This window comes from Galeopterus variegatus, unplaced genomic scaffold (genome assembly GCF_000696425.1).
Source record: "Galeopterus variegatus unplaced genomic scaffold, G_variegatus-3.0.2 Scaffold110, whole genome shotgun sequence".
Lineage (NCBI taxonomy): Eukaryota > Metazoa > Chordata > Mammalia > Dermoptera > Cynocephalidae > Galeopterus > Galeopterus variegatus.
The window spans coordinates 490,802-518,756 of NW_007726221.1; the positions used below are offsets into that span (position 1 = coordinate 490,802).

At 52.0% G+C, this 27,955-nt stretch overlaps 2 protein-coding genes across 2 annotated transcripts in view; one reads left to right on the forward strand and one right to left on the reverse strand.

Moving 5' to 3' along the window:
- The window catches only part of DLEC1 (deleted in lung and esophageal cancer 1), a 68,420-nt gene extending 50,551 nt beyond the window's left edge, over window positions 1-17,869 (forward strand). Inside the window, exons 20-37 of the mRNA XM_008586537.1 lie at window positions 2,737-2,890; window positions 3,538-3,648; window positions 5,149-5,279; window positions 5,760-5,939; window positions 7,576-7,646; window positions 8,258-8,409; window positions 10,229-10,347; window positions 10,880-10,950; window positions 13,397-13,602; window positions 13,699-13,815; window positions 13,892-14,017; window positions 14,125-14,219; window positions 14,447-14,531; window positions 14,713-14,931; window positions 15,857-16,018; window positions 17,018-17,171; window positions 17,459-17,582; window positions 17,677-17,869. Of these exons, the coding sequence (XP_008584759.1) occupies window positions 2,737-2,890; window positions 3,538-3,648; window positions 5,149-5,279; window positions 5,760-5,939; window positions 7,576-7,646; window positions 8,258-8,409; window positions 10,229-10,347; window positions 10,880-10,950; window positions 13,397-13,602; window positions 13,699-13,815; window positions 13,892-14,017; window positions 14,125-14,219; window positions 14,447-14,531; window positions 14,713-14,931; window positions 15,857-16,018; window positions 17,018-17,171; window positions 17,459-17,582; window positions 17,677-17,800 (2,401 nt within the window). The 3' untranslated portion in view covers window positions 17,801-17,869. The remainder of the gene's footprint in view (window positions 1-2,736; window positions 2,891-3,537; window positions 3,649-5,148; window positions 5,280-5,759; window positions 5,940-7,575; window positions 7,647-8,257; window positions 8,410-10,228; window positions 10,348-10,879; window positions 10,951-13,396; window positions 13,603-13,698; window positions 13,816-13,891; window positions 14,018-14,124; window positions 14,220-14,446; window positions 14,532-14,712; window positions 14,932-15,856; window positions 16,019-17,017; window positions 17,172-17,458; window positions 17,583-17,676) is intronic.
- A 222-nt stretch (window positions 17,870-18,091) lies between these two features.
- Window positions 18,092-27,754, reverse strand: ACAA1 (acetyl-CoA acyltransferase 1). The gene is made up of 11 exons (XM_008586547.1): window positions 27,662-27,754; window positions 26,948-27,005; window positions 24,801-24,880; window positions 24,349-24,391; window positions 22,299-22,397; window positions 21,142-21,222; window positions 19,769-19,959; window positions 19,424-19,603; window positions 19,064-19,119; window positions 18,805-18,950; window positions 18,092-18,479 (listed from the first exon to the last, which is right to left on the reverse strand). Exons 1-11 carry the CDS (start codon window positions 27,720-27,722, stop codon window positions 18,404-18,406), a joined length of 1,071 nt encoding a protein of 356 aa, XP_008584769.1. The 5' UTR covers window positions 27,723-27,754; the 3' UTR covers window positions 18,092-18,403.
- Between the last annotated feature and the right edge of the window lie 201 nt (window positions 27,755-27,955).

A 27,955-nucleotide genomic window follows, 5' to 3' on the forward strand; every position in this document is an offset into this window, starting at 1 on the left:
GTTTTCAAAGAACCAACTTTTGGTTTTGTTGATTTTCTGTATTGTTTTTCTATTTTTTTAAATTTTACTTATTTCTGCTCTTTATTATTTCTGTCCTTCTACTTTCTTTGGGCTTAGTTTGCTCTTTTTGTAGTTTCGTTTTCAAAGAACCAACTTTTGGTTTTGTTGATTTTCTGTATTGTTTTTCTATTTTTTTAATTTTACTTATTTCTGCTCTTTATTATTTCTGTCCTTCTACTTTCTTTGGGCTTAGTTTGCTCTTTTTGTAGTTTCTTAAGATGGAAGCTTAGGTTTTTGATTTGCAATCTTTCTTGTTTTTAAAAAAATTGGTACTTACAAATACAAATTTCCCTCTAAGCACTACTATTGCTGCATCCTATAAGCTTTGATATGTTGTGTTTTCATTTTCCTTTTTTTCTTCTGTGTTTTTATTTTCATTGATATAAAAGTATTTTCTGGTTTTTCTTGTGTTTTCTTACTTAACCCATTTTTTATTTACTAGTGTGTTGTTTAATTTACACATAATTTTGTTTCCCAAAATTCTTTCTGTTGTTTATTTCTAATTTGATTCTGTTGTTATTGGTGAACATGATTTGTATAATTACAGTCCTTTTAAACTTATTGAAGCTTGCGTTAATGGACTGTCTTGTGGTTTATTTTGGAGAATGTTCTATGTACACTTAATAGAAATATGTATTCTGTTGTTGTTGGTTAGAGTGTTGTATATGTGTCTGTTAGGTCTGGTTGGTTTATAATGTTGTTTAAGTCTTCTATGTTAATGTTAATCTTCTACTTAGTTGTTCTGTCTATTATTAAATGTGGGGTATTGAAGTCTTCACCATTATTGCTGATTTGTCAGTTTCTCCTTTCAATTCTGTCTGTTTTTACTTCATGAATTCTGGGGCTCTGTTGTTAGATTCATATGTGTTTATAATTGTTATGTCTTTCTGATTAATTGACCTTTTATAATTATAAAATATCCTTCTTTTGTCTGATTACAATTTTTGTCTTAACGTCTATTTCATCTTACATTAATATAGTTACTATAGCTCTCTCTTGGGTACTGTTTGCATGGTATATATTTTTCTATCCTTTTTCTTTCAACCTATTTGTGTCTTTGAATCTAAAATATTTCCTATTGACAGCATGTAGTGGAATCATTTTTTAAAAATCCATTTTGCCAATCTCTACCTTTTGATTTGATTGTTAATCCATTTATATTTAATGTAATTGCTGATAAAGTAGGATTTACATCTCCCATTTTGCTATTTGTTTTCTATGTCTTTTATCTTTTTGTTCCTGTATTCCTCAATTATTGCCTTCTTATATGTTACATAGATATTTTATAATATCTATTTTAATATTTTAATTCCCATGTTTATTTTACTTTTTTAAAAAGTTATTTTCTTAGTGGTTGCCCAGGACATTACAGTTATTATCTTAATTTTAAAACAGTCTAGTTAGGATTAATATCAACTTAATTTCAATGCAATGTTTTAATATAGTTTTGTTCCTTCCTCTCTCTTTGTGCTAGTATTGTCATACAAATTACATCTTTATACATTATAGGCCCATCAACACAATTTTACAGTTATTGGTTTATTCAGTTGTCTTTTAAATCAGGTAGAAGGAGAGAGTTACAAGCAAAAATACATTTATTCTGTCTTTTATATTTACCTATGTGTTTACCTTGATACGATTGTATCAGTTAGGGTTCCACTAAAGAAATATAGTGAGAATATATTTATTAAGAAATTCATTGCAAGGCATTGGTTTACACAATTGTAGGGGCTGGCTAGGCAAGCCTGAAATCCGTGGGGTAGGTCTCCAGGCAGGGCAGGCTGGAACCCTGGGCCATGCACACATGAATTTATTTTTCTGGGTAACCTCATTTCTGCTTTTAAGGCCTTCCGACTGATTGAATCAGACCCATCCAAATGTCAGATGATCTCCTTTACTTAAACTCAACATATTATGAATATTAATCATACCTACAAAATACCTTCAGCCACCCAGACATGTAAAGAGCTTGCACGTCAAGCTCCTGCCCTCACAACAAGAAAAAGCTGAACAATCTAAAAAACAAACAATGGCTTTTGTTAGATCCCTCATAAAACTGAAGTGATGGGACAAAGAGCCACCCCAAAAACTGCAGAGACAAGTAAATACAGAGAATACAGATCAATTTACCTGAAGTGGAAATTACTGGAGCCACTAACAGTAGGAGCAATTAAATGGTAGCTTCAGCAAATTCCTGGAGACTGAACGTAGGCTAACTTGAGAGTTAAAAACTCTTGGGGACTCACTAGGTTCTCATGGTGGAGACTGGAAAAAATTCTCTCTTGTTCAGCCAGAGGTGGGGTTGGAGAGGAAGGGAAGTGACTATTCTGAAATGTACCCGGAGGAAAAGTAACCACTTGGAAATAAGCTCAGAGTGTTTGCCACAGCAATTTTTCTTATAACTAAGTATTTCAGTTTTCTTGAGCAATTATAAGTGGTGTTATAGTTTCTATTTCTATTTCCACATGATCATTGTTAGTGCATACAAATGTGATTGATTTTTGTGTGTTGATATTGTACCCTGTAACTTTGCTGAAGTCACTCGTTAGTTCTAGGAGTTTTTTTAAATATAGATTTCTTGGGATTTTCTACATAGACCATCATGCCATCTGTAAATAGGGACAGTTTTATTTCTTCTTTTCTGAGCAGTACATATTTTATTTCCTTGCGTTCCAGCTACCTTCCTGTGTATGCTGAGGTCCAGAAGCCCCACGTGTACCTGCAGAGCAGCCAGGTGGAGGTCAGCAACCTCTACCTCAGTGTGCCCGCAAAAGCAACCGTCACACTCATCAATGGCACTCTCCTGCCCACCCGGTTCCACTGGGACAAGGTGAGCCCATGCCATCAGGCAGCAGGTCTGTAGCCCTCAGCAACAGAGGCACATGTGGAGGGGTATGTTGCACCTGCAAGTCCCTCCCCCAGAAAAGGAGCTCAGTTTCCCTCCCAAAGACTGTCCTTCACTCCACAGTGCCCAATAAAGCTCCTTGAAGGGGCAGTACATCTGCTCCACCTTTTCCTCACCTTACCTTTAGGGAATTCCAGTTCTCTGCCTGAAAAGGAGTTTCTGGTGAACACAGCCAGAGCCTCCCAGCCAGCATAGCCCATGACAGGAGCCCAGCTGTGGCACTGCCCCTGTGGCTGACTGTGGAGCTTGCTCTGAGTGCCACAGGAGTGGAGGCCACATCCGTGTGGGTCAGAGGCAGCTGCCCTCTGCTCCCCATCGCTTTGAGTCTCCCAGAGCAGCCTGTTTAGTCCAGACAAGCCCCTAAAAGGAAGTGAAGTCCATCCGGGGTTGGGAAGAGAGGAGAGGGGACCTGTGGTTTATCCCCAGAAGTGAGCACCAGCCTTGTCAGTCCCGTTATGGGCCCCAGTCTGCCAGCCTCCAGCAGAGAATGTGCCAGTGCTGAGTACTGTGTGGACCGTGGTCCATTCTGGGAGCCCAGCACGTGACAACAGGCCCATCCGTGTGTCTGCCAGCTTCTGGGGCACCAGGCACACTTCTGCACAGTGACAATCTCCCCCAGGCATGGCCTGCTGGGCCCCAGTGAGGAGCGCCAGCTGAACTTGGAGTTGATTGCTCACAGCCAGGTGAGTAAGTCATGTGGGGGCCTGAGTGACTGCGAAGGCACCTGCCAACTGTTTGCACCTGTACCACCAGGGAGGTCCTACCTCAGGACCACTCCGGGTCCTCGTGGGTGGTGAAGAGATTTCTTGCATTTGAGTCAGAGGTCCTCATTCCTGCTGGGCCTGCCCTCCACGGACACAAGGTTGGGGAGCCTAGAGCAGGTCTGGATGTGCCATGAGACCCACTGGCCATGCCCAGCCTTTGGCACCAGCTTTAGCCCTCCTCAGGCCATTCTCTGCAGCCACAGGTGGGCCCAACTTCCCACTGGCCCAGAGATCCAGAGCAGAACTGCTGCTCACAGCAGGCTCTGTGCAGACCCACTGGCCATGCCCAGCCTTTGGCACCAGCTTTAGCCCTCCTCAGGCCATTCTCTGCGGCCATAGGTGGGCCCAACTTCCCACTGGCCCAGAGATCCAGAGCAGAACTGCTGCTCACAGCAGGCTCTGTGCTGGATGTTACTGGGGGAAGCCAACTGGTGGCTAGGTTTCTCCCAGGAGAGGCCCAAAGNATTTCTTGCATTTGAGTCAGAGGTCCTCATTCCTGCTGGGCCTGCCCTCCACGGACACAAGGTTGGGGAGCCTAGAGCAGGTCTGGATGTGCCATGAGACCCACTGGCCATGCCCAGCCTTTGGCACCAGCTTTAGCCCTCCTCAGGCCATTCTCTGCAGCCACAGGTGGGCCCAACTTCCCACTGGCCCAGAGATCCAGAGCAGAACTGCTGCTCACAGCAGGCTCTGTGCTGCTGGATGTTACTGGGGGAAGCCAACTGGTGGCTAGGTTTCTCCCAGGAGAGGCCCAAAGGAAGGCCATCAGGATGGAATGTGCTCAGAACTTAGCCACAAAATGGCTATCTCTTTGTGGTTCTTATGGGAAGAGAAACTTCTTCCTTGCAGAGACTTGAAGACTCAGGTCCCAGTTCTTTGCTGGCAAACAGGGGGACAGTGGACTTTCTTATACAGCTAGGCTGATAGACAGATGGGCCCAGGCCTGCTATGGAGCAGACCTTGCTCAGGAAGAGTTTTACTTCTATAGTAGCAGCTTCATCAGAGTAAATGTGCAGCTTCTCCAGAGGTCCACTTTGAGAGGTCTCCCTTCACATGGGCATGCCCAGATATTTGGGGCAGACTAAGACAGCCATGAACCCTGAGGAAGGGCCAGGCCTCCTGGGGGAGAGGTCCACTTTGAGAGGTCTCCCTTCACATGGGCATGCCCAGATATTTGGGGCAGACTAATACAGCCATGAACCCTGAGGAAGGGCCAGGCCTCCTGGGGGCAGATTGTCGGCTGACAGGCCAGGCTCACTGGAGGAACCAGACAACCCTTCCACAGAGATGAGCCTGGACAGAGGCCATGGCCTTCATGTTGAGCCATCCACAGCAAACACCTGGGCTGTGGAAGACAATCTGGGTCCATCTTCTGAGGCCTCAGCCTTGGGTCTGACCCCTGGATGGGCTTTCTTGTAGGAAGAGCTGACCAGCCTGACCCTCCCTTGTCACGTGTCAGGCATGGAGAAGCCGCTGGTCCTAGGCATTTCTGGGAAGCCCCAGGGACTGCAAGTGGCTATCGCCATCTCTGTGGAAGGCTCTGATAGTAGGTAAGCCCAGAGCGGAGATGGGGGCCTGGTGGCTGAGGCCACCACACAAAGGACCAGCATTGCATTATGGTACCAGTCTACGCCTACCCGATTGCTGCAACTGGGAAAAGACCACTTCCATGGGAACAGATCCCTTTAGCCCATCCCTACCTTCTGTGTGGTCTTTCCCCATACACTTGGAGGCCAGGTGTCCAGACAGGTAGGAGATGGCAGGGGACCCTGGGTTTTCCCACACAAGGCCCAGTAACTGGGAGGCATGCCAGTCAGTCCCCGGCAGGGACAGTTTGTACAGTTAGAGTCCTCTCTCGGTGTCAAGGATGGGCAGGAAAGTTTGGTCTGTGGGTTGGTAGCTCAATGAGGAGGCACTCCGAGGATGCAGCCTGGTTCCTGGGCAGCTCCCGAACCCCCACACATGGAGATTGTCTGAGCAGGGCCAAGGGTGGTGTGTTACATAGTGCCCACACTCAGTGTTTTCAACAGAAAGCAGTCACCAGGCCATGAGAAGGAGCTCTGCCTGGACTTTGGCTCAACAGTGCCCCTGAGGACCTGTGTGAATCGCCAGCTCATCCTGACCAATTGCTCCCCAATACAGACCACTTTCACCCTCAAGTTTGAGTACTTTGGGAGCCCCCACAACAGCCTGAGCAAAAAGACCAGCCTGTAAGTCTCATTTCTTCCAGAAGCAGTTCCCAGGGCAGATGTGGCCAGGAGGGGTTTACCCCTTGGGCTTCTGTGTGGCTTATGAGGCCAGAGGCTGGTGGGTGTGAGAGGTGGGAGTGTGTGTTCTCACAGGTAGACATGGGAAAATGCAGAGAGAAAATGGCTCTTGCTGTCCAATTCAGACCCCAAGAGGGCCCATGGAAGAGGCTGGGACTGCAGCACTTTCTTCTGAGCATGGCCTGCTGAAGTGGAGAGCAGGATGGGCCTATAATGAGGGAGAAGTTCCCTTAGACAGAGGGAACTGTGCAGGCAAAGGTGTGAGAGTGAGAATTCAGGAAAAGGGAGTATTCGGGGAGCATTGAATAGTGTGCCTGGGCTGACATGTGGAGAGGTGAGATGGGGAAGGGATGCCCAGTAGATAAGACAGATCAGCAAAGCTACTATGGTCAAGAGCAGAGTCAAGACCTAGAGCACCACTTACTCATATGTACATATACACACACACATGCACCTGCATACACATACTCACATACACACATGCACATGCACACACAGGGACACACATGCATGCACACATGCGTACACACACATGCATACATGCACGTGCACACACCTGTATATGTACACATGCACACACATACACATGCACGCACACACCTACACACACATGCACACACATACATATGCATGCACACACCTACATACACATGCACACACATACATATGCATGCACACACCTGTATATGTACACATGCACACACACACATGCATGCACACACCTACATACACATGCACACACATACATATGCATGCACACATACACGCACATACACATGCATACATGTGTGCACACACGCACATGCACACACAGACACACACACACATGCATAGGCACACATACACACGTACAGTGGTGTGCCAGAACCAGCTAGTACTGGCTCAGGAGCACACATTGTTAAATATTCAGGCATTTTGCAAGGCTGTAACTTGAAATTGGTCATGGAGAAAGTATTTACACCACAGAAACTGGCAAACACTATAATTAGGACTTTTTTTTCCTGGAGAGGCAGTTTACCAGCATACCACTGTGTGGTGTAACACCTCACTGCCTAATCTCTTGAGGCAGGGGAGCCCGACTTAAAAACCACTGCCATGGATGGTCGGGGAGCCATGAATAGTGTCTAAGCCATTAATTTTCCACTCTGAAATTCACTGAGTGTGCACTGATGCTGGGCAGATGTCAGCAGGAAAGATTGGAAACGGGCCTGTTGCAGAAGTCTGGGCAAGAGATGGGGCATCTGGGCTGGGTTTGCATCCAGGAGTAACCAGGGCACAGAGCCTGGGGGCAGAGGGTCCCTGCCCTAGAGCCCTCGTGGGTTTTTTGGGAGGTAATCCCTGTCATCTGTGGGTGGCCTGCAGCTGGGGATGCCTTGGGTGGTAGAAGCACAGTGGGAGCAAAGATGAGAGAAGGGGGTGAAGAAGATACCTGACCAGCTATCCGCTAGGAAGAGCAGGCAGGGCCACCTTCCTTGGCTGGGCTCCTGGTAGGATGTTGGTGGCCACGGGACGTGGCTGAGGTCTTGGGAAATGCTTGGTTGCCTTGATTAATGCTGTTTCTGTGTCTTAATTCATAAAGTCCCGACTTGCCTCCTGCTCTGCTAAAGACGGCACGGATCAGAGAACACTTGGCCAAACGAGAGCAGCTGGGTAAGAGCCACCAGGGTCAGGGTGCCAGCCCCAGGCCATGGCCTAAGCTGGGTTTTGCATGAATTTCTGAGAATGTGGGCCAGCAGCTGCCACAGAGGGAGACCAGGACCACAGAGCCCCTCTCTGTGTATTTCCCAGTGAGGTCCCCAGGCCATGGCCTAAGCTGGGTTTTGCATGAATTTCTGAGAATGTGGGCCAGCAGCTGCCACGGAGGGAGACCAGGACCACAGAGCCCCTCTCTGTGTATTTCCCAGTGAGGTCCCCAAGACAGCCATGGCTCTTCACCTGACAGCACCCCTCTCTTGGATGAGGCCATTTCCCTGCTAGGGCATAAGGCTCTAGCGCAGGGCGTGAATTTGATTAGGGATGGGTGGTGGCTCATAAGGGAGGACTCCCACTGGGGCCTGGTCCCTCAGGAGGTAAGAGTTGGCCCAAGTAGGGCCTTGAGCACTGGCCCTGGATCCTGGGCTCCCAGGAGGAGAGCATGTTAAGCCTAACCAAGGACGGGCTGTGGGGTGGCTTGTTTGGGGAAGTGCTTTGCTAACACCTGAGGGTTCAGATCTCACTCCCAACCCCAGGGCCTTTAATCCCCACTCCTGATTCTCCCTCAGATTTTGTAGAAAGTATGTTGTCTCATGGGAAAGGAGCTGCTTTCTTCCCCCACATTTCCCAGGGCATGCTGGGGGCCTACCAGCAGCTGAGTATTGACATCACAGGCTGTGCAAACATGTGGGGAGAGTACTGGGACAGCCTCATCTGCACGGTAAGGGCACAAAGGAGGGCTTCCCCCTCCTTCAACACCTGGCCCTCAGCCTCTCTAAGCTCACCAAGTTGAAAGGCAATGCCCACCAATCTCGAGATGGGCATTCGCATCTACTGCAACCTCTGGGATTGAGGCTGAAACCGTTCAGACAAGAGGGTGCTCATGAGCAGCCACACCTTTTCCCATGAGGTGCAGGGCAGAGGAACCAGTACTTGCCTGCCTGGGCCAGAACCCAAGCCTGGAGGAGGGAGGAAGGAGTGGAGGGACAGTAACGGCCTCTGGGAGCCACGCCCTCGCCTAGCCCTCTGTGCATCCATTCATTCACCCAGTGGTCCATTTATTTACTCCTTCATCCAGCATGAATTGAGTGCCACTGTGTGTGGATTCCTCTGTTGCCCTCTGTACTGTGGAGGATACAGGGGTGAATAAGATAACAGATGGTGCCGGCGTACTGAGCTCCTAGTTAGTATGGAGGCATGAAACGTGCACACTTTGTCCTACACTGTTTGGTTGTTACACAGAAGATTTTCATGAACTATTTAGTAAATTGAATATGTTAACTATAACACATATTTGCTTTAAATTGTTTGTGTTATGTATGGCAGAGTTTGATCACGTCAGTATACAAAGAGTTCTTAAATAACAGGAAGGGGGAAAAAACATCCCAAGTGGGCAAAGAGTTTGAATAGGCAACTCAAAGAAAGACAAATACTGATGGCCAATAAACATATGAAAATATGTCACCATCCGTAGTAATTAAAGAAATGCAAAGTAAAACAACCACGAAATACTGTTTTTTTCAGAATAGCAAGGTTTGAAAGTTGTTGGTGGAGGTGCACGGCAGGTGCGGGGGCGGGAAATGCGTACTTTGAGGTACTTTGGGAACATGCTGGGTACACATTTAAAGTTTCCCAAGGAAAGAAGCAGATAAGTGACTTTGTAACAGGTTTCCTTTTCTTCTCAGCGTTTGTTTATAATTGAGAAAAAATAAAAAGGAAACAACCTAAGGATCCATGTCCACCAGTAGAATACTGCCTAAAAACTCCTGGCTACATCCCTACAGTGGAATTCTGTACAGCCTGTTATGTGATGCTGTAAACTTCTTGTTAGTAAAATTTTATATTGTTAAGAGAAAAGAGAAAATTATTAAAGAAAAGTATACCCAGTATGCTCCCCATTTATATCTGTGTTTTATGTACACAAAAGGAGTGGAGATGGTTATACACTAAGATGTTAACAGTGAGTCATGCTGCAGCGGTAGGATTATAGGTGATTCTCATACTCTCAAATTTTTTTTAAAAATAAGCATTTATTACTTTTTACTAGCAGAGAAAAATAATAAAGTATTTTCCACTTAAAAGATACAGAAGTTTGATCAAAGGGGTCGTAACAGTGAGTCATGCTGCAGCGGTAGGATTATAGGTGATTCTCATACTCTCAAATTTTTTTAAAAAATAAGCATTTATTACTTTTTACTAGCAGAGAAAAATAATAAAGTATTTTCCACTTAAAAGATACAGAAGTTTGATCAAAGGGGTCGTGAGAGGCCAAAGCTCTCCAGGCTGAGATGTGTGTGCAGGCCACAGGGCTGGGCAGGAGAGCAGAGATGGCAGGATAGGAAAGGGAGCTGAGGCTGGGAGGTGAGGCAGCCCTGGCCTGGAAGTGTCTGGATGGGCACCAGATGGTGGGGAGCGAGGCTGGGCTCAGCTGGGACCACCCTGTGGGGACCCTGGCTGGCTGGACAAGTGGTGACTTCTCCCAGAGGGAATGCAGTGACACTTGGTGGCAGGATTGACCAAGGGCTGGTGTGTGTTTGCAGGTGGGAGACCTGCCACCATCAGTCATCCCGGTGCACATGGCTGTGGTGGGCTGCCCCATTAGCTCCCTGAGGACCACCTACTACACCGTGGACCTGTGCCAGAAAGAGCCTGTCATCAGGTGCCCCACCCACAGCCTTATTCTCTGCTCCCTGATGGCCCCCTGAAACCCACTGGCTTCCAGCCTGGGATGCCCATGCTGGCTTATTGCTCTCCAGCTGGCCCAGGGCCACTTGGTGCCATCTACAAGAAGTCCCCACGACAGGGCTGCCCTGGAGGAGAGAGACTTCAGGGGATGGGGCCACCATCTGCTCATCTCTGAGGGCTTCTGGGGGGTAGAAGTAGCAAGTAGTCAGTGTTGCCTGAGGTCAGTGCCAGACTCGGGGCCTTCACATAGTTGACCTGGTATCACTGTGGTCTGCTAAGGGTGGGCGGGGATGGATTGCTGCCTGCTGCCCCGGATCACAGTCCACCTGGTGCTGTGCACGGAAGGCCCTCAGCCCCAGGTCTCAGTGAGTCTGGGGCGAGGACAGACCTCCATGGTAATGCCTCCCTGCCCAAGCCTCCCTCTCCAGCGCTCCTCTGTGAAATAACCCTGCTTGCGAGATGTGCATTGGCTGTGGCTGTGCTGAGTTGGGTCTCCCCACCTCCAGGTTTGGCACCCAGATCTCTGGAGGAGACACAATTACCCGAAAGCTTCGCTTGAATAACTCCAGCCCCTGTGGTGAGATGCTCATGAAATAAATCATGGAGGAAACCAGTACAGGGTTGTCAGAGAGAGAGAACCCTTCCATCCTTGAGGACAGGTCTTGCCCTTGCTCAAACTGGGTCTCCCAGTGTCGATGGGGCCATAGATGCCCTGCTCTCATCAGGGTCACCATACAGAGGGACAGACACTTCCAGGGTACCCCTTTTCTCATTCCTTCAGCCAGCGGCACCTGAACTACATGTCAGGGGTTGTGTAAGGGGCTGGGAATACAGAGAGAACAGGACAGGGGGATCTCTGCCAAGGGGCTTCTGTCCTGATGTGTGGGACAGACATGGCCATGGGCTACAAGGTGCTGGGGGATGGTATTGAGGAGGTTCAGGCTTCCCAGTGGAAGGGTATGTGGGCTGAGTCCAGGAGGAAGGGTGAGCCTGGGGGAGTGGCTGGGGATGAGAAGTGTTCTGGGCCATGGGATGAGCTAGGGACAGCTCAGAGACATGAGGCAGAGAGGCACAGTCCCCTGGAGAGTATTTAAGGCATCTTGAAGCTGGGCCCACCCCAGGCTGACTGAATCAGTGTCTCCAGGGGCAGGGCCTGAGCACTGCTGTTTTTAAAGTTCCTCAGTTGACTCTAATGAACGCATGGTCAGAGACAGGCCCACCATTCTACCACCTTGCTTCTTGTTGGCTCCTGGATCTGTGCAATTTTGAAAGAGTGTGTGGAAGTCTACCACTCTAATCATATTTTTATCAAGTTCTCCTTGCATTTCCAGTAGTTTCACTTTATGGTTTTAGCTGCTCTGTTGTTAGGTGTATTTGAATATTGGATCCTCTTCACAAGTTAACTCTTCTGTCACCCTATACTGTCCCTCATTGGCCCCTTTAGTGCTTTTGACGTCCACCTTGCCTTATATTAACATTGCTACCCTGGTGTCTTCTTATTGTCATCAATCTGGCGCCTCCTCGCCCACCCCACTGTTTTCACCCTTTATGACTTTGATGTGTGTTTTTTGGTAAACAACGGAGAGCTGAGTTTTAAAAAAAACTCAATCTGACATTATCTTTTAATCCATATATTTCTTCCATTTTGTTCTATGATTTGTTTTACTTTGTTATTCGTTTTCTACTTTAATCTTTTTGCAACTGTATCATTTTCCCTTTGTTTAATTTTGAATTTCTCTTTGACTTTCCTTTCCTTTAATGGTTACCTTCCCTTCCTTGGGGCTCATTTCTGTATCTTTACTTGAAAGTGAGATTGTCCACTGAACTTCAGGATTTGCTGGTCATTGGTGACCTTGGTGAGAGTGATTCAGTGGGCGTAAGAGGCAGGTGCCGGTAATAAATATAAGAAACACTAGATCAGGAACCTTGGGTGTTGTCTTCACCAGGTGTTTCTGAGGCCGCGCCCAGTGCCTGGCATTACAAGTATTCAATAAATCATATGTTAACTGAGGAGTGGGTAGGAGATGAGGAGGAGAAGAGGATTATAGACATTTTGTCCTAGGAGCTTGCCATGAAGGGGAGCGTGAAGGTGGCAACTAGAGGAGCTCGTCTGGCAGAGGGCAGCTTGCTCGTGACAGGAAGGCCTGGGCTTGCCTCAGTGCTACTGGCGAGCACCTAGGAGAGATGCAAGTTGCTGATACTAGAGAGGGGATTCTGGTCCTGGGTGGCCCCTGATGGGGGCGGGAGCAGGACTGAAGGCAGGAGGGGAGGGGAAGTTGGGATAGATGCAGACAGATGCATAGGTGTGGGACAGGACTTCAGGGCCTTCCTGATTTGGGTGCTTCCTGGGAGATGAGGTGGGGCCATCAGCTGGGCATGGGGAGGCAGACGGCAGTGTCAGAGGAGAGCGAGGACAGCCTGACATTATTGTGGTGCAGCCTGGCAGGGACAGCAATATGGGTACCCAGTTTAATTTGGTGTTTGGTGACAGACTTATGGGGGAAGCAATCTGTTCCACTGGTGGCCTTCCTCCAGTGGTGCACAGAGGGACCGCAGTGCAGTTCTTCCAGGATGGGACTTTGCCAGGTGGGTGGAAGGATGGGGGTAGACGAGGGATATGACAGTGCTGGTAAGACAGGGTGAAGTTAAGTGGCGGCCCCCCAAGGCTCGCTTGGCTGGGGAAGGAAGTGGAAGCACATGGGGGATGATGAGTGCAGGGTTGGAGGCCCAGCCTGTGGGCAAGCAGCCAGAAGGAGAGGAAGCTGGGGAGAGTGGACTGCTTGGATTTGTGCATCTGAACATGAAGAGCTGGCCTAGTGATCATGAGGGCTTCAAGTGACAGAGCCAGGTGGCATAAGCCTGTAAAGACTATGTTTTAAAATGAGAATTGCCTGGAAGTGGTATTAGAGAGGCAGCAAGGCCCACCTCCACCCTGAGTGTGGGAGAATGGTAGCCTCTGTCTGAGGGGTGCGGGGAGCCTGCTCCTCCCTTACTCCTTGCCCTCTCCCCCATGTCTGCCCCAGACATCCGCCTGGACTGGGAGACCTATGTTCCGGAAGACAGGGAAGACCGTTTGCTAGAGCTGCTGGTGTCCTATGGGCCACCCTTCCCGCTGCGGGACCAAGCTGGGAACGAACTCATGTGCCCTGAGACCTCTGAGAGCAGCTTCTTCCTCTGGTCCCCAGGCCCCTCGAATGCATCAGAATCCAGCCATGGAGATGCCCCATCAGTGAGCAGGAGTGGAGGAGCAGGGCAGGCTGGCCACTCAGGGCTGCTGAGGTGTGGCCAGTGGGCCAGCTGAGCCTGTGTGACTCCTTGGTGATAGGTTGAGGGCAGCTCCAGTGCCAGCAACAGGGCCCCAGAGAAGATCATCTCAGTCATCCTGCAGGGGCACGAGGGGGTGCCCTCCGACGGCCTGTACTCTGTCAGCCCCAAGCAGGTGGTGAGTTGGGGTGGGGGCTGGGAGCTTGCCAGCCAGTGGGCATGGGGCAGTGCTGAGGCTGCTGTGCTCGTACCAGGTGGTCCCTGCTGGGGGCAGTAGCACCATCTACATCTCCTTCACACCCACGGTGCTCAGCCCCGATATCCTGCACAAGGTGGAGTGTACTGGCTATGCCCTGGGTTTCATGAGCTTGGACAACAAGGTAAGCCCTCCTTGCCTGGGGTGGGGCTGCAGCCACTGCCTCTCTCCTGGGTAGCATGCTGCCTGCTCAGCCCAGGGACTACCAGTGACCAGGCTTGGGCTCGGTAGGTGGAAAGGGAGATTCCAGGGAAGAGGCGTCGCCTGCAGGACTTTGCCGTGGGACCCCTGAGACTGGACCTGCATGGCTACGTGAGGCCCGCACAGTGAGTCGGCTGAGCCGCCCCCTCTCCCTTCATCCCTTGTAGCAAGCACCCTCACTGGGCACGGTGAGCTGGACAGGGTTCTCAGAGCAAAAGGATGGAAACGGGAGGAAAGAGCAGCCAGCAGATGAGCCTGGGGAAAGGCCGGCCAGAGGCCAGAGAAGTAGAGTAGGGGGCAGCCTGGAGGCTCCAGGTGCCTGGCCTGCCCAGCAGCACCTGTTACTCGGCAGGCTGAGTGTGGCGTTGGACTATGGTGGCGGCGTGGAGTTCCGGTGCCAGGCCAGCAGCCTCATCCCCGAGCAGCCCTCCTCAGGGGTGAGTGCTGCCACTCTCTGGACCTGCCAGTTTACCTGGACCTCACATGTCCCTATGGACCTTCCGGGGCACAGGCTTTACAGTCTGAGTCCCCTCCCCCAGCCCAACCTTTCCCTTGGGACCATGGGCTTGAGGAGCACGGAAGGACTCATCCAGCCTCCCCGCCTCTGTGGCTATGCAGGTACTGAGCGAGCTGGTGATCACCCACCACCTGAAGCTGAACAACACCACGGAAATCCCACACTACTTCCGGCTCCTGGTCTCCAGGCCCTTCTCTGTTTCTCAAGATGGGGCTAGCCAGGACCACAGGGCTCCTGGTTCTGGCTGGGTGCAGGAGCGTGAGGAGGAGACAGCCTCAGTGAGCAAGCAGCTGGTGCTCCAGCCACAGGAGAACATGCTGGTCAGTGGAGGGGTCCGTGGCCCTCACCTCGGTGGCATGCATTCACACGTGTGTGCAGACAACACGCCTGCACACCATCCTTGATTTCCAAGCCTGGCAATACATCAGTGGCCTTTAGAAAGCATGTTAAAGATACAAGCTCCCAGGCCCCACCTCCAGAGATAAGAAGGTCTGAGCTAAGGCCCAGGAGTATTTTTTTTTTTTTTGTCTTTTGTCTTTTTCCGTGTCCGGCAACGGGATCGTAACCCTCGGTGTTGCTCCCGCGCCTCGCTCAACCAGTGAGCGGGAACCAGTCTGTATGTGGGATCCGAACCCTCGGGCGGGAGCGCCGCCGCGCTTCCCAAGCGGCGCACTTATCCAGTGCGCCACTGGGCCGGCCCATGTATTTTTAACAAATGTCTCAGTTGCTTCTGATGAGTGAAGTCCACAAACATGTGTTCGGGACCCAGGTGTCCAAGCTCCATCCTGTCCGGCCTAAGTTATGGCCTCGGCCTCCCGACTGGTGTCCCCACCCACTCGAGCTCCTGCAGCCCACTTCCCCACAGCAGCCGGAGTGACCCTGTGGAAGGCAGAGCCGACTCGGACGTCCCCCTGCTTAAAATCTGTCCGAGGCTGCTCAGTGTCCTCGGATCAAGTCCTTCCTCGGCCTCTGAGCCCGCCCGCAGCCTGGGGCACGCGAGGTGGACGGGGCGGTTCGCTTATCGCCCGTGGCCCTCTAGCCTCTGACTCCCGAGGGCAGCTGGCTGTGCCCGGCCCTGATGGGGTGCCAGGCACAGAGGGGGTGCAGAATGCCCGCGCCAGGCGGGGGCGCTGTGGGTCGCGCGGAGCCAGCCTCCTGGGGGTGGGAGGGGGCACGCAGCGGCAGGTGGGGAAGCGGCCGCCCACCCGCAGCAGCCTGAGGTGCCGCTGCGTCCACTCTGCTCAGGTGAACGTGTCCTTCTTGCTGTCCCTGGAGCTGCTCTCCTATCAGGAGCTCCCGGCCGACCAGATGCTCCCCGGGGTGCACATTCAGCAGAGCGCGAGTGGAGAGAAGGAGCTGGTGCTAACTCAGACGCTGCTCCTGCAGTACAGCAACCAGACCACGCAGGCGAGCCCCCGGCCTGCCCACGGGCGAGGAGGGCGGACTGGGCTGGGCTCTGTGCCGGTGGGGTCAGAGGATGGCACCTGCAGGGCTCCCAGAAAGAAGCCCCGGACCCTGCCCTGAGGGCGCAGTGTCCCCTGGAAGAGGCTCTAGACACGGAGACATGAGGGTCTTCCATCCTCACCTGTCTCAGCTCAGAGCCAGGTGAGGGGCTGGAGGGTGGGAAGTCAGGGAAGGCTCCCTGGAGGAGGTGGCACGTGAAACCTGTGCACTGTTTAATTGAGGGAGAAGGGAGTCTCATTGACAGGCCAAGGAAATGGCTTGATGGGTGGGGACAGTGAGCTCCTGAGGCAGCTGCGATGGACAACTCTCGGTCTCATGTGGGACTTGCAGCACCAGGGTGAGCTGGAGGGGCCCAAGGGAGGCAGGGAGCCCAGCTGGGGCTGCAGGTGAGGAATGTGAAGGAGTGGACCAAGGGAGGTCCCCAGAGAGGCCAGAAGCAAGAGGCTGAGCAGTGGAGCTGGCCTCTCCAGCCTGGCTCCTGGGCAGCTGCTGGGGCCTAGGTTGTGTATGGCAGTGTCAGGGTGATGCTGGGAATTCAGGAGCTAGAGCAGGGTGGGGCACAGGTGGGGCCTGAGGTTGAAGGACAGGGCCAGATGGGACTGAGCAGAGCTGAGAGCTGAGCCTTGGGACCCCCATGGGAAGAGGGAAGAAGTGGGAGGAAGGTAGAGGAGGGTAGCCCAACTGAACCAGGAGCAGAGACCACAGAGCTTGATGGGAGTGAAGTGGCAGGGATGGGAGGGAGCAGATGGTGCCATCCTGGTCCTCCCACTGCACAGAATCTCACCGGCAGCCCCCCACACCTGCTGTGGTGCTGCCCCTGCTCTCCTCAGAAGCGTCAGTACTTGGGGTCAGCAGGGTTCCCTGCATCCCAGAGACCCCAACTCAGCTGAGGTGGGCAAGATTGCTTTGTCTCCCACCAAGTTAAAAGCTCTGTCCCCCCAGGTGGTGCCCCTGCGGGCCATCGTGGCTGTGCCCGAGCTACAGCTCTCCACGAGCTGGGTGGACTTTGGGATCTGCTTAGTGAACCAGCAGCAGGTCCGGGAGGTCTACCTGATGAACCTGAGTGGCTGCCGGAGCTACTGGGCTGTGCTGATGGGTATGCCATGCCCTCCTATCTGCAGAACTGGGCCAGGACCCCCAGGAAGGGTCTGTGTACCCTCTTCCTCCAGGCTGGCTCCCCAGAGCTGGCACCACCTGGAATTCCTGCTGAGTCTAGTCCCCCAATCCCAAATTATCCCAGGGTTATCCCTGCCGTGTGGTGCTAGGCAAGACCAGACATGCACACCTGAGATGCAGGGCAGGCCTGGGGGCAAGTGAAAGCGTCCCAGGACGGCATATGGAGCTGCTGGCGCTCATGTGTGTCCTCCATTCCCCTTGGCACAGGCCAAAAGGAGCCAACCAAGGACGCTGTGGCCTTCAGGGTCTCTCCAAGCAGTGGGATGTTGGAGGCGAGATCCACAAATGCACCCCCAACCTCCACCATCCTGCAGATTTTCTTCACTGCCAGGTACCACCCCTCTGGGCCTCCCCAGCACTGCCCACAGGGCCTAGAGCCCCTGCCTGGGGCCCCCTCCTAACCTTATCCCTGCCTGCCCCCACAGGAGCAGTGAGCTGTATGAGTCCACTCTGGTGGTAGAAGGCATGCTTGGTGAGAAGGCCTGCAATCTGCAGCTCCGGGGCCAGGGATTGTACGATGAGAGTTACATGTCGCCTTACCAGCTTTGAGGCTCTGCCCCATCCCTCAGACCCAGCCTTATCCCCGTGCTGTAGAAATAAACATGATCTGGGGCTGAGGAACAGGTGTGCTGTGCAGGGACACAGACTGGGGGAATCTCTGAGCAGCTCCTTCCAGGCAATGGTCTCAGCCTGCACCTTGCATGATATGCCCTTAGAGCTTATATAAAGGATAGGCCACAACAGTGTGGAGACCATAGCAGTTAAGAATCACTACTCAGATTGAGCAGAGAGAGAAGACCAGCATGGCAAAAATGGGCCCCTGGAAAAAAACCACAGTCATCAACATAACACATATTTACTACCTCCATTGCACTCCTCATCCATGAGGCTCCCTTTTCTCCTGTGGCCTGGGGGACACAGGCTAACTTTGGCCCACCTAGAGGGGGTCTGATGGGGGCAGGCCAACCCCAACCCTACCCACTCCTATATTGTGTCATCAGTGTTCACATTTTCTAAAGTAGTTGAAGTGCCTTGATTTGTCCACTGCCACCATCACCAGTGCTGAATTTTCCCATGTGGTTTCACTTCTGTAGTGCTCTCTTGCTGCTACAGCAGGACTCTCTGTGTAGTGCCTTTAGCCTGGGGCCTCGCTCAGTTCCCAGGGTATTCAAAGACAGCAGCAGCTCCCATTCCAGTCCCGATGCACATGGACACTACTCCATATGCCCTGTGGAAACAAAGTTGCTTTGGCTAAGCAAAAGCACACTGGGCAGAATCCCAAACACCAAGTGACCCCCAGACCAGGCTGAGCTGGATGGACCAAGGCCCTCATGGACACAGAGGATGCAAAACCATCGGACCAGATCTGTGGGCAAGCAATGCCCTGACTGCACTCTTAGGCACACACCAGGGTGGCAGATGCCTGCTGCAGGCCAGGGTTCCTCACAAGGGGAAACAAGGATTATGCTCCAACGTCCTCAGTTCAGAGTACATATGTGTATGTGTTCACTTCCCCCAGCCCTCATGACACCCCCACGAGGAGCCAACCTTACCTCTTCCTGCGACGCTTCAGCTCGTTGAGCAGGGTGATGACCTGTCGTGCCCCAGTGCAGCCCAGTGGGTGGCCCAAAGCCACTGCCCCCCCCAGAGGGTTCACCTTCTCAGCAGGGAGTCCTAGCTTCTCCACACAGTAGACAGCCTGGAAGGGGCAGAGCACCGCTATAGCCCTCCTAACCCTCCACTGTACCACTTGCCTGCTTGCTCCAACTAGGCTGCCTAGGGCCCAGGCAGTGTTGAGAAACCAAGGCTCACCTGGCTTGCAAAGGCCTCATTGATCTCAAAGATGTCCATGTCATTCACTGTCAGCCCTGCAGATAAGGTAAAGTCCTGAGTTGGCACAGCGGCCCCTCAGCTGGACTCTCAGTCTCCCCAGGGCCCTGCCCCATCCATGGGCCTACAGGCTGCCTAGTGTGTCTGTCTCTTCAGAAGGGTGAGTGGGTCCCAGCTGTGAGGTCAGGAAGGGCTTGGGGTTTGGGGTGCTAGCCTGCCTTACCTTCACTCTCTAGCACCCACAAGGCCACCCTCAGCACCTGCTTCCCCTATTCCCCTGGCAACAGCATGCAAGGCAAGTGTGGGATCCAAGTGGGTCCCAGATCTAGGGAGCTGCCTTACCTGCTTTTTGCAAAGCTACAGGGATGGCATAGGCAGGACCAATGCCCATGATGTCAGGCGGGACCCCAACCACTGCATAGGATCTCAGGACCCCAAGAATGGGAAGGCCCAACTCTTCTGCCTTGGACCTCCGGGCCAGCAGGATGGCAGCTGCACCGTCACTCACCTGGCTAGAGTTTCCTAGGAGCAAATTACTGAAGTAAGGAGGCGTCGGGGCAGGGCTGAGGAGATCCAGCCCTCCCACATCCACCTTGCAGAGGAGCCTGGTCTGCTCCAGGCCCCCAGAGTAGAACATCCAGCATGGCTGTGGGCTCCTTCCTCACCCTTCTCCCAGCCCAGTCTCACCAGCCGTGGTAGAGCCGTCCTCCTTGAAGGCAGGCTTCAGTTTGGCCAGACCCTCCATGGTGGTGTTGGGGCGGATACCCTCATCCTGGGCCACAGTGATGCTCCTCTCGGTGCCCTTGTCATCGCTGACCATGGTGGTCACAGGCACAATCTCAGCTTGGAAACAGCCCTTGCTCTGGGCTCTTGCTGCCCTGCCAGCACCATGGACAGCCAGCCTCAGGCTCCCTTGAGGTTCCCTTCCTCCCTGCCCCCACCCCCTGCCCATTTGGGCAGATAGGCCAGCTTAGGTTGCTAAATTCAGGGACTCGCTTGGCTTGGGGGAACTCTAAGGAACTAGTGGGGGTTCCTCACTACCTCTACCTGCTCCTGGGAGAGGCACGACTGAAGCCTTACAGGACCTTCTTAGCCATCAGCCCCAGATCTCCAGATCATGGCCAATACCAACCTCGAAGGGGAGGAGGAAGTTTGGAAGTCCCCGCTGCCCCCTGTACCCTGCCTCCACCCCGTACTTAAGAGCTCTTCGTCCAAGAGGGACTAAGGCTGCCCAGTTCTCTCTGCTGAACTTAGGGTAGAGTCCCAGGAGTATTTGTGCTAACTTCTGCCAGCTTTTCTGTTTGAACCCAGAAGGTCAACTTCATCCATTTCCCAGTTTCCACACATTTAAAATGACGTATACTAAACTACTCGATGTATTTTTATATTTAAACAGTTTGAAACCACAAGGCATTGCAACCATGTGCAAAATAAAAGTGCCCAGGAACATTGCAATGGGAAGAAATCCAAAGCTTCCAGTGAATTTTCAAATGATTACCTGACCTCAACGGCTAAGAATCACTACCTCAGAGAAGCCCACCTGGCCTTTTTGCTTTTGCTGTTGTTTCTGGACAGCAGAGGTTTGCTAACATTAGCCTGCCCCTGCCAGGAGTCTTGAGGCCCTGAAGTTTTTCTGATGTCATCCCCAACTCCCACCTAAGGATGTTACCTCAGAGCCAGGCATGGCCCAGAAACTGGGATGCTGGAATCCCTAGCATTGCTGGCCCCACACTCCAGGCTACCCAGAGAAGCCTATGGCTACCATTGCCAATCACCAAACAACAGCCAGTTAAAGAGAGTCCTGGCCCTCATTATGCCTCCAATGAATAGATAGGGAAACTGAGGCCCAGCTAGGGAGGAGACACTCAGTGTGAACAGAGAGTAACAGGTCCTGTGCTACCAACCCACAGGGGCCCTGACCTCTTCCCATCTGGGAGGCCCTAGGCTTGGAAACCACTCGCGGCCAGCTGTATCATCAGGACAGCTCCACCTCAGACCACTGAGAATAGCCTCAAATCCTTCTCCAGCCCATTAAGCATCCCACCCTCAGCAGCACTCACTTCTGCTGGGAAGCCAGTGCAAAGGTATCCTGCTTCTCCCGTGAAATACCAAACCGCTCAGCTACATTCTCCGAGGTTATCCTAGAACACAAACAGCAGTGTAGGCATTGGTCTAGCAGCCTGGGGGACTGAACCAGACTGTGCTTGGATCTCTGAACCCCCAGGGCCGCAGGCAGGGAAGGACGGGAGGGCCAGTGCCACAGAGATGTAGTGATGACCCAAGGTGGGTGTACAGGCACAGATAGGGAGTCAGCAATGCTGGCCAGCTCCTGGGAAGCTCACACGTCAATGAGACCCTCTCCAAGAGAGGGCAGCCTGTATGGGGGTTGGCTGCAGAAGAGAGTTCATTCCCTGTGTGAGCACAGAGGAGAAGAGGGGTGAAGGAGAGTTTGAGCAGGGGCACTGACTGGCTACTCTCTGCCAGCTTCTCCTACACCTCAGTAAAAACTGTTTTAATGTGGGAAGATGAGGACTCCTAAGTTCCCTCTGGAAAGGACACACACACCTAGGCTTTCTGGTCACCTTGGCTGGGGCTCTTCCTTATCCTGGGAACCCAGACCACAGCTAGGCTCTCCAGCCTGGGCTTCTGGCTTTGCAGGCTTCCTTGGAGATACAGTACATGGAAGAAGCCAAGGCACTGCCGCTCTCCAAACCTCAATCTCTTCACACATCCACTGGAGCCAGGACTCCCTGCCCACGGTCCCTGGAAATGGCCCAGAAGCTCAGTGATACTGGCTGCAGAGCTAAGGAGCTATACAGATGCAGCATACTTTTCATGTTGCATCTGACAGGGACCAAGTTCCCTCACCAGCATGTTCAGTAAGCAAAAGCTCCCCACCTCCTCACTAACTTTCTAGGCCCCAAGGCTCTGGGTTATAGCTGCCATCATCCTTCCTGTGACCGAGCACCTCAGCGGGGGAGTGACAGGGTGGGCTATGTTTGGAAACTCAGGGGCACAGAGAAGACCTGAGGACCTCATGAAAGGGCAGCATCAAGTCCTTTCCGCAGGGTCCCTACTGAGTAGACCACACCCAAAGGAAGGAGGCCAAGGCTTGGCACTGCCAGCCACAGAGATGATAAAGTTCCTTGGTCCCTGCTCCAGGCCAGGCAGGGAGCTGAGAGCACATAGGCACATGCAACCATGGGTGAGCACTCACCCCATAGGAATCAGGCAATCTCTGGCCTTCTCCTTCTCCACCAAGCGTGAAGTAATATTTCCAGGGTTCCCTCTCTGAGCCAGGGACATGGACTCCACCCTAAAAAGAAGGAGGAAGAGAAGTGAGCTCAGCCCTGGCAGGACTCCTCTAGGAGTAGCTGTACATTTGGCAAGGGCTGGGAAATAGCCAAGGAGCCCTCGGGAAGTCAGTGGGTTGTCTGGGAGCCACAGGCAGGGCTTGGCCAGCAAGGCAGAGCTGGGGGTACAGTGCTGCTGAGCTCTGTCTCTACCTCCACCCCAACCCTAGGGCAGAGCTTTCCACAATCCACACTCCCAGGGGCAGGGCCATGCTTCCCTATGTAACTGCTAGGTCAGCTGATTGGCAGTTCCTGAGGAACACTTTCTACCTAGTGTCAGTCACAGTGGGGGAAACACACATTCAACAAGCCCAGGCTCTGCCCTCAGGGCCCACAGAGAGAAGAGAGAAATATTTTGAAAATAATCAGAAAACCCAAAAAGCAATCTGATCTGCATAGGCAAGGAGGTGCTATGAGCTGAGAGGAAGGAGAGATTGTCAGTTTAGTGTGGTCAAAAAGGGCTTCAAGGAAGTGGGGGACCATAAAGCTTCAAAAGATCATAACAAATACGTTGACTGAGTGCTTTTCATGCACCCAGCACTATTTTAAACTCTTTTTAGGTATTAGAGTGCTTCAAACAGTGTCAGTCACATGACACATGCCCCACAGTGTTAGCTGTTGTTACTATTTATTCTTCTCACCAACTTGAACAGAGCTGAGGTAGGTATCCCCATTTTATAGATGAGGAAACTGAGGTCCAGAGAAGCTAAGTAACTTATCAATGGTCACCCAGCCTGGATCCAAATTTAGGTAGTCTGGCCCCAGAGGCCACCCCCAACTAGTATGCCCTGCGCTACACTTCACAATCAAAGTATGGGAAACTTTACTTTGAAGCTAAGTAACTTATCAATGGTCACCCAGCCTGGATCCAAATTTAGGTAGTCTGGCCCCAAAGGCCACCCCCAACTAGTATGCCCTGCGCTACACTTCACAATCAAAGTATGGGAAACAGCCTGTGATGTGGGTGTCAGTCCTGGCCCAGATCCTTAATATCCTAATGCCATGATCCTTAACCTGCGTGGGAAACCCATGAAGCTTCCAGCCCTTTTCCTCAAGTTACCCACACCACCTTGCCCAGCCAAAGTCCTTGTACTGTGGTCTCTGGCCTTATTTACAACTGCAGACATAGATCAGTACAACCCAGTGCTAGTCAGCACAGCCCTGGGACTGGGGTCAGCAATGCTTCCTATCAAGAAAAACTATAAAGAGGATCTGAAAGGCAGTGGGAGCATGTCAGAACTCTGGGGCTGCTTGCCTCCCCGAGCCTGCCAAAGCCCTCACTCATCCTGCCTCCCAGCACCAGATGCCCACACAAGCCTGGGCTCTCGTGCCCTGCCCTTCCCTGGAGGCACTACCAGATACAACTTTTGCAGCTCCATTCACTGAGGCCAAAGGTGGAACTGCAGTGTAGGAGGAGGTGACAGTGACCAAACCACCACTAACCATGTCCCTCAGAACCCAGTAGGCAGCCAGAAGTTTCCACTTTGGTACCAGGGTGGAGGACAAGGTGACAGTCTAGTAAAATATAGTGGGCAGCTGTCCCTGGCTTTAGGGAACCAAAACTGCAACTTCTCTCTCAGCAGCATCATAAATCAACAAGGGCCACGGGAGGAAACTTAAGTGCTATATCTTCTCAAAATGCTTGCCCACATTTTCCAGCCTGACAGATTTCTGAGAAAGAAAGATTTCAGAGGCCAAATGCCCTTCCCCACTAGTGCTGAGAGGTGTGAGCAATTCCTAACAGCCAGAGCTGGGGGCCGCTCTAAGCTGAATTTGCAAGAAATCACTCCCAGCCAGCTGCCTAAAGGGGCTAGGGGAGAATCCTAAAATCATGGCCTCTGAGAACTCAGGAGATGAAAATTAGTTTTACTATCACAAGTCGGTTAATAAGCTCCGGCAGAAAGGAATTCTTACCCACAGGCCATGCCAATGTCATAAGACCCATTTCTGATGCCACCTGCAACAAAAGCATTTCATAAACAACCTTTGCCAGAGTCCATCTGTTCCAGGAGCAATGAAGCCTCTTCCCCTCCTGGTCACTAGGTGGGACTAAGCCCCAGCCTCAGAGACGGAAGACCCAGGAGTGTCTAGAGAAGGCTTGGAGCAGTGGCAAGACGTGCTCCTTCACTCTTTCTGTGGTTAAAGTCCTCTCAGAAATTCTTATTGCTTGCCCAGCAGACAGTGACTTTGCTGACTCAACCCATGTGGCCAGGACCAAGGCCAGGGCAGTGGGCTCCCACACAATCATAACTTACCAGCTATGTTGGCCACTGCCTGCAGCCCTGATGAACACTGTCTATTGACAGTGGACCCATGTGGCCAGGACCAAGGCCAGGGCAGTGGGCTCCCACACAATCATAACTTACCAGCTATATTGGCCACTGCCTGCAGCCCTGATGAACACTGTCTATTGACAGTGGACAAAGGCACAGTCTCCGGGATGTCACTGAAACAGAAGGTGAGACCATAGAGTCAGCCCCCTCTCCCTGCCAGGCTCTCATGGAAAGCAGGCCAGTGCTTCTGACTGCCACCATGAAGGGGTACAAAAACCAGGCGAACAAACCCAGCAGCCCTGCCCCCATGCCAGGCCAGATCAATGGAATTGGGGTGGGCAGCTACTGGGCAGACCTCTCTACAGGCGCTTGCTCCCCAGGGCCCCGAAAAATATATGCACTTCCATTTTATGATTCTCTTCACAGCCCAAAAGCAGGGGAAGCCTATTTGGGCCACATGGATCTTTCTTTCTCTCCCTCTGAAGATTCAAAAATGAAAACTATTCATCTCTGTTTCCCCAAAGAACAGAGAAGAGGGCCTGTTGCTGGGACAGAGCACCAGAGCAAAAGAAATGTCTGAAGTATGAGGCTAGAAACCACTCCCACCCCTCAGCCTTACTAGTAACCATATGGCTAACCCTTTATGTTCCCATTCTCTCTTGAAAGTCTGTTCCCACTTGGATAAAGAACTCTGATGGGCACACCATGTGTTCTAACATCCCTTGCTCTAGTGGGTCCCCTTATGCTCTAACACTGGTCTCAGCTTTGGAAGCTAGTAGGGCTGCCCCTTCTGATGTAACCTGCCTTGGCCAACAGTACAAAACCCTGGAGAAATTTCCAGGCCCTCCCCAGACCCGTGGACTCAGAACCTCAAGGATTGGAAGAATCCTGGTGATTCTGGTGTGCAATCAGGGTTGGGAGACCCTCAGCTAGTGCCCAGGCCAGGCTCTGCAGAGACCCTCTCCAGGTGGATAGTCTCCTAGGTCTGTGCAGCCTGTTTAGCCCTTCCTAGGTCCCCCATCTCCTTATTAACTACTTACCATTCCTTTACCCAATCTACCAAATATTCACTAAATACCTCCTTAGCACAAGGCACCATCTGCGGGATGCTGAGATGCTTATAATACTGTGCCCTAGAGAATGCCTAACAAAAACACAGAAAATGAATCAACTAGCAGAGAATGAAATAACAGGACAAGATGGCAAAGCCACATCACAAGGAAGCACATGGCTAGCTACTGGAGAGGGAGGGGCTCTCATTTTAAGCCTGAGAACTCGGAGAAGTCATGCCAAAATGGTGAGACTATGTTTGGGCAGTGTTTAGCTGGGGCGGAGAGAAGAGGTAGGGATAGCACTCCAAGGAGAAAGAATGACCAGAGCAGGGAAGATAGCAGGCAGACAGGCTCGCTGAAAGAGGAAAAGTCAAGGCAAGGAAGTAGCAGGGAGAGGAGGCTGCAAGATGAGTCTGGAGCCAGTTTGTGGGGGCCTTGAACTCCAGGCTAAGCAGTCTGAACTCTCCCAATTCCAAGGGGTTTTGTTTGTTTTCCTGTTCCTTCATTGGCTAATGTCCCTATTATTTCTTCACCCTGCCGCTGGAAGTATACAGCTAAGTGGTTTTTAAATCAACACATGAAAACAATTTAAGCACTCCTTCCCTTGCTTGGAACACCAGATGCTGAAGGGCAAGTTTACCAGGACTCCACCTAGGCTACCTACCCCCTACCCAAGGTTCTGTCCTATCCCCGAGTCTCTGCTGATGGAATGTGCCTGAACTTCCCAGCTTGCTCAACTAGCAAAAAGATTCAAAGTCACTCTTCAGCATGCCTACCTAGTTATTTACCTGACAAATGAGTACAGAGTCCAACTTACAATAGGCAAGCAACAAACTTGCTTTGGCTAAAAATCAGGCCACAGAGAACTTTTGATCCAGTCCCAAAGGCCTTGTGTGTTCTGGCTCAGCACCAGGTAAAACACCTTCCCTTCAAAGGTTGGGTCCAACAGTGGGGTGCCAAGGACTCTGGCTGCCTCAAGGTCTGGTGTCCAACCTGATCCTCCCCCACCCACAGGCTGAGTTCCCTGGGGTTTGGGCCCATTCAAGAGTCAAAATTCCAGTTAGCTCAGTTGGTTAGAGTGTGCTGCTGATAACACCAAAGTCCAGGGTTCCATCCCTGTACTGGCCATCTGCCAAAAAAATAAAAAGTCAAAATGGCCAACCCAGAGCTAGAACTAGAAAAGTTTACCTCAGAAATTGGGCGATTCGGGCCATGACTGCCCCGGCCCCAGGCTGAAGCACATTTCCTGCAGACAACAAAATTTTATTCAGTGCCAGGTGGTGTTCTGGGCACTAAGGTACAACTGTGAATACCAGAGAGCAGACATTCCAGATCTTTCTTCAGGAACAGGAGTCCTCGGCAGGCTCACTTGAGGCTCTGGAATTTTGGGGTTTTGGAGCAGAGAGAGAGCCGTACAACAGCCTGCCCTAGTCATACATCAGCCCCAGTCCCTGAGGGTCCCAAACTCACTTGCCCATGCACCCTGCTTTTCCAAATAAGTACAGATTTGGTAGGTTGCCGGCCCTTACAGAAAGGCTTGAAGGAAAGAAGAGTGCAATGCAAAGCTTGAAGTCTAACAGAACTGGTCCTGTCGGTTACAGAAATGAGTTTCTGACAATGCACACCTCCCCCTGAGTGTCCTTCTCCAAGCCCTGCTTTCGCTCCGGATAGCTGGAACAGTGATCCTTGATGTAGGGGTGGTACCCACGGGATGAGACGCTGGCCCTGTTATGTTGTTACATTTCAAGGCTAGAGGTGTAGGGGTGGGAAAGAGAGTTGTAAAGAGGTCTAGGCCGTCGGCGTTCCCCTAGTGAAAACTCTGGGTGGGGAGTTGTGTGAAGAGGCTTTGGAGGAATGGGAAGGCGGGGAGGGCCCAGCGCGGGGACTGGATGGTGCTCTCACCTACGCAGATGTCCCCCAGCTGCTCCGGCCTCAGCTTCACATCCTGGAGAACCGCGGTCATGACGGCCGAGAGAAGCTCGTCCGGGGTGGTGTCCTGCAGAGGGAAGCGCAGCAGCGGTGACCCCCACTGCCCCAGCTCCACCCCGGAGAGACAAAGCGACCACAGCTCGGGTGCGGAGCCGCCACCGGCGTCGAGGGAAACCGAGCCGGTGAGCCGGACCCCAGCCTGCCGCGGGCCGCCTTCTCACACCGGGCGCCCGGACCGAGGGGCCTTACCTTGAAGCCGCCGCGGCC